Here is a 3429-nt window from a genome sequence, read left to right as displayed (position 1 = left end):
CTGCCCAGGGTCACATCCTGCCCAAGGTCACATCCTGCCCAGGGTCACAACCTGCCCAGGGTCACAACCTGCCCAGGTCCATGTCCTCCCCAGATGGCTCTGGGGATCTCCAAGAACGAAGATTCCCCACCCAAAAGAGTCCTGATCACGTCAAACACTTAATTTTCACCTGAAACAAATTAAAAGTGTACAAACTGAACCCTCTGACACAATCAGATCTAATGTGCAGATGCTGTCAACTGTGGGGAGTAAAAAGCCCTGATTTCTTTATTTTTTATTCTTTTTTTCCCCCCCCCAAACTCTTTTTGGAATTTTTTTTTTTTTTTTGCAGGTTGCCCACAGACATACAAAATTAATTCAAATATCTCCTACACCAAAGAGGATCTCATTTGACTTTGTACTATCCATAAAAATATATCCTTGAAAATCTGGTTCACAAAATATTTCATTTGGTTACTAAAATGAAATATATAAACTGTCAAAATACGTATAGAAACTCAATTTCAGGTTTTGTAAAGATCACAATTTAGCTACAAAATATACCAACCATCTCCCTGTTTGCAATAGAATATTTGCTTACAAAGACACCCTCACTTTGCAAAATAGTTCCTACCTTACAAAATTAGGCTGGAAATGGTAATTTTGCACTACTTCCAGCAATAACCCAGAAACTAGAACCTCGTAACCCTTTGGTATAGATCTTCCATTTTTTTACTTCATCTCTTCTCTTCTATTTGGTTTCATGTTCCAAAGCCCAGGAGAACCCCCAGCCACTGAGTGTTTAATTGCAACACAATTTAATTTTCAATGATTGATGTTTCTCATTGCCCAGAACTAAGAACAAACTCCTGTGAAATTAAACTTCCAAGAAGTTTTAATTTTGGAAATTCTTCAGGACTTTGGTCATCAGTCCTTGTCCCTTCTACACTGTGCTTTAAAATCAGGGATGTGTTGAATTGTCTGGGGAAAATCAGCCCAGTTTCCTGTGCCTCAGACATTTCCAGGACCAGGCCTCTCGCTGCCTTCTGCAGATCCTTTTCCCAAATCTGATAAAACACAGCAAACATGGATAAAAATCATCCCAACTTTTTTAAACTGCCATCTGAGAAAGAGGAAAAACATAATTTATACCTCGAGCAAAGTTATCACCTGCACCTGTAAATACCAACTTACAGGTTAAAATAAAAATATTTACAGACAGGTAACTGAAGGAAAAAGGATTGAAAAAGAGTAAGAAATCAAAACATACACTGGTTATAAATGTTACTAATAATGTCAGCTATGGCAAGGATTCCATTTCATCCACGTTTTCACTGGAACCAAATTTTGCCTCCATTATTAGAGGCATTGGTAGGAATTCTCAAAGAAACTCTCATCACCTGCCTCGTCACTCGTGACTGTCCTTCCACTGCAGCTGCAATCTTGACTTTTACCAGTTTCCAGTTGTGCCAGCAGGAATTTTGGTGAGGTTTTCTTGTTTCCTTTTTTTTTTGTACTCTGTCACCAACACGTTGTAAATAAAATCTATAGAGTCTTTGAGCTGTGAAATCTAGGTAGAAAAGTTTCATTTTTGACCTTTCATCTAGTTTAAAAAATTCAGTATAAAAAAAAAAAAAAAATTTCTCCTCTGAAATTTCACCAGTCCCCAAAGGTTTTTACCTCCTTTTCTTACACACTTTTATGACAGTAAAGATCTTTCAAAGTTTTTAGTTCTTCAATTAGAGTTTTGTTCTGGTTTTCCAGGACTGCCACTCGATTTTCCAGACATTTCACATACTCCTTCTTCTTCCTCCGGCATTCCCGGGCGGCTTCCCTGCAACACACAGGCAGGACTGTTCACCTCAGGGCTGTGCCTGTCCTCGGGATGTTACAGTTCTGAGAGAGCTCAACTGCAGGGAGGAACAAAACCAACCCAGAAGTGCCCCAGGAATCACAGAATCCCGGAATCAGCTGGGTTGGAAGGGACCTCTGAGATCAGCCAGTCCAACCCTTGATCCAACCCCGCTGTGGTTCCCAGCCCATGGCACTGATGCCACATCCAGTCTGTCCTTAAACACCTCCAGGGACGGAGAATCCACCCCCTCCCTGGGCAGCCCATTCCAAGGGCTGAGCACCCTCTCTGCAAAGAAATTCTTTCTAATCTCCAACCTAAACCTCCCCTGGCACAGCTGAAGCCCGAGCCCTCTTGTCTTGCTGATGGGAAAAGAGACCAACCCCCCCTGGCTCCCCCCTCCTGTCAGGGAGTTGCAGAGAGTGAGGAGGTCTCCCCTGAGCCTCCTCTTCTCCAGGCTGAGCCCCCCCAGCTCCCTCAGCCTCTCCTCATGGGAATTGTGCTCCAGTCCCTTCCCCAGCCTCGTTGCTCTCCTCTGGACCTGCTCCAGCCCCTCAATGTCCTTCCTGAGCTGAGGGCCCAGAGCTGGACACAGCACTCCAGGGGTGGCCTCACCAGCGCTGAGTCCAGGGGCAGAATCACTTCCCTGGACCTGTTGGCCACACTCTTCCTGAGCCAGGCCAGGATCCATTGGCCCTCTTGGCCACCTGGGCACACTCTGGCTCCTGTTCAGCTTCCTGTCCATCCCAAATCCCAGCTCCCTTCCTGCCTGGCTGCTCTCCAGCCCCTCTGTCCCCGGGGGTTGTTGTGGCCAAAGTGCAGGACCCGGCCCTTGGCCTGGTTGAACCTCATCCCCTTGGGATCACCCAACTCTCCAACCCCTCCAGGTCCCTCTGCAGAGCCCTCCTGCCTTCCAGCTGACCCACACTCCCCCCCAGCTCGGTGTCATCTGCAAATTTGCTGATGATGGACTCAATCCCCTCATCTAAATCATCAATAAAGATATTAAACAGAACTGGGCCCAACACTGATCCCTGGGGGACACCACTAAGTGACCAGATCCCAACTGGATACAGCACCGTTCACCACCACTCTGGGCCCAGCCCTCCAGCCAGTTCCTAAAACCCAGAGAGGGGGAGAGCAGGAAATTCAGCAGGATCTGGTGACACACACTGCAGCCAACCTGCAGCGTTGGCAGGGGCTGCCCAGGGAGGTTTGGAGGAGTCCCCACCCCTGGAGGTGTCCAAGGAAGGCCTGGCCGTGGCACTCAGTGGGACAAGGTGGGCATCGGGCACAGGGTGGACCCGACGGTCCTGGAGGGCTTTTCCAGCCTCGGGAATTCTGTGGTTTCAGCACATGGACCTCCCCAGGCCGAGCAGCCCAGGGGCACCCCCGTACCTGTTCTTCATGAGCCGGATCTCCCGTTTGAGCTGCGGGTCGTCCGTCTTGCTCGTCTGCGACGTCAGAGTCACCGGGGACGTCATCACCACCGTCTGGGGCAGCGACGACGTGGTGGGCGTGGTGCGGATCTGGTACGTCTGCATGTCCCCAGAGGCAGCTGGGGACACCAGAAACGGGGCAGTGTTAGGAGGGGACAA

General features: G+C 48.5%; 1 protein-coding gene across 5 annotated transcripts in view; it reads right to left on the bottom strand.

Moving 5' to 3' along the window:
• Window positions 1-3429, bottom strand: part of ATF1 (activating transcription factor 1) — a 36531-nt gene that overhangs the window by 24056 nt on the left and 9046 nt on the right. For 3 of the 5 annotated variants that reach the window (XM_027668514.1, XM_027668511.1, XM_027668515.1), the window contains 2 exons: window positions 3230-3389; window positions 1-1813 (listed from right to left, as the gene is read on the bottom strand). The exon at window positions 1-1813 is cut by the window's left edge and continues 1277 nt beyond it. In XM_027668514.1, coding sequence (XP_027524315.1) covers window positions 1669-1813; window positions 3230-3389 — 305 coding nt within the window. In that variant the 3' untranslated portion in view covers window positions 1-1668. The remainder of the gene's footprint in view (window positions 1814-3229; window positions 3390-3429) is intronic. The other 2 variants (XM_027668512.1, XM_027668513.1) reach the window with 2 other exon arrangements.

Source organism: Corapipo altera, unplaced genomic scaffold (assembly GCF_003945725.1).
Source record: "Corapipo altera isolate COAL_440 unplaced genomic scaffold, ASM394572v1 290, whole genome shotgun sequence".
Lineage (NCBI taxonomy): Eukaryota > Metazoa > Chordata > Aves > Passeriformes > Pipridae > Corapipo > Corapipo altera.
This window is presented reverse-complemented; position numbering and strand designations above follow the sequence as displayed.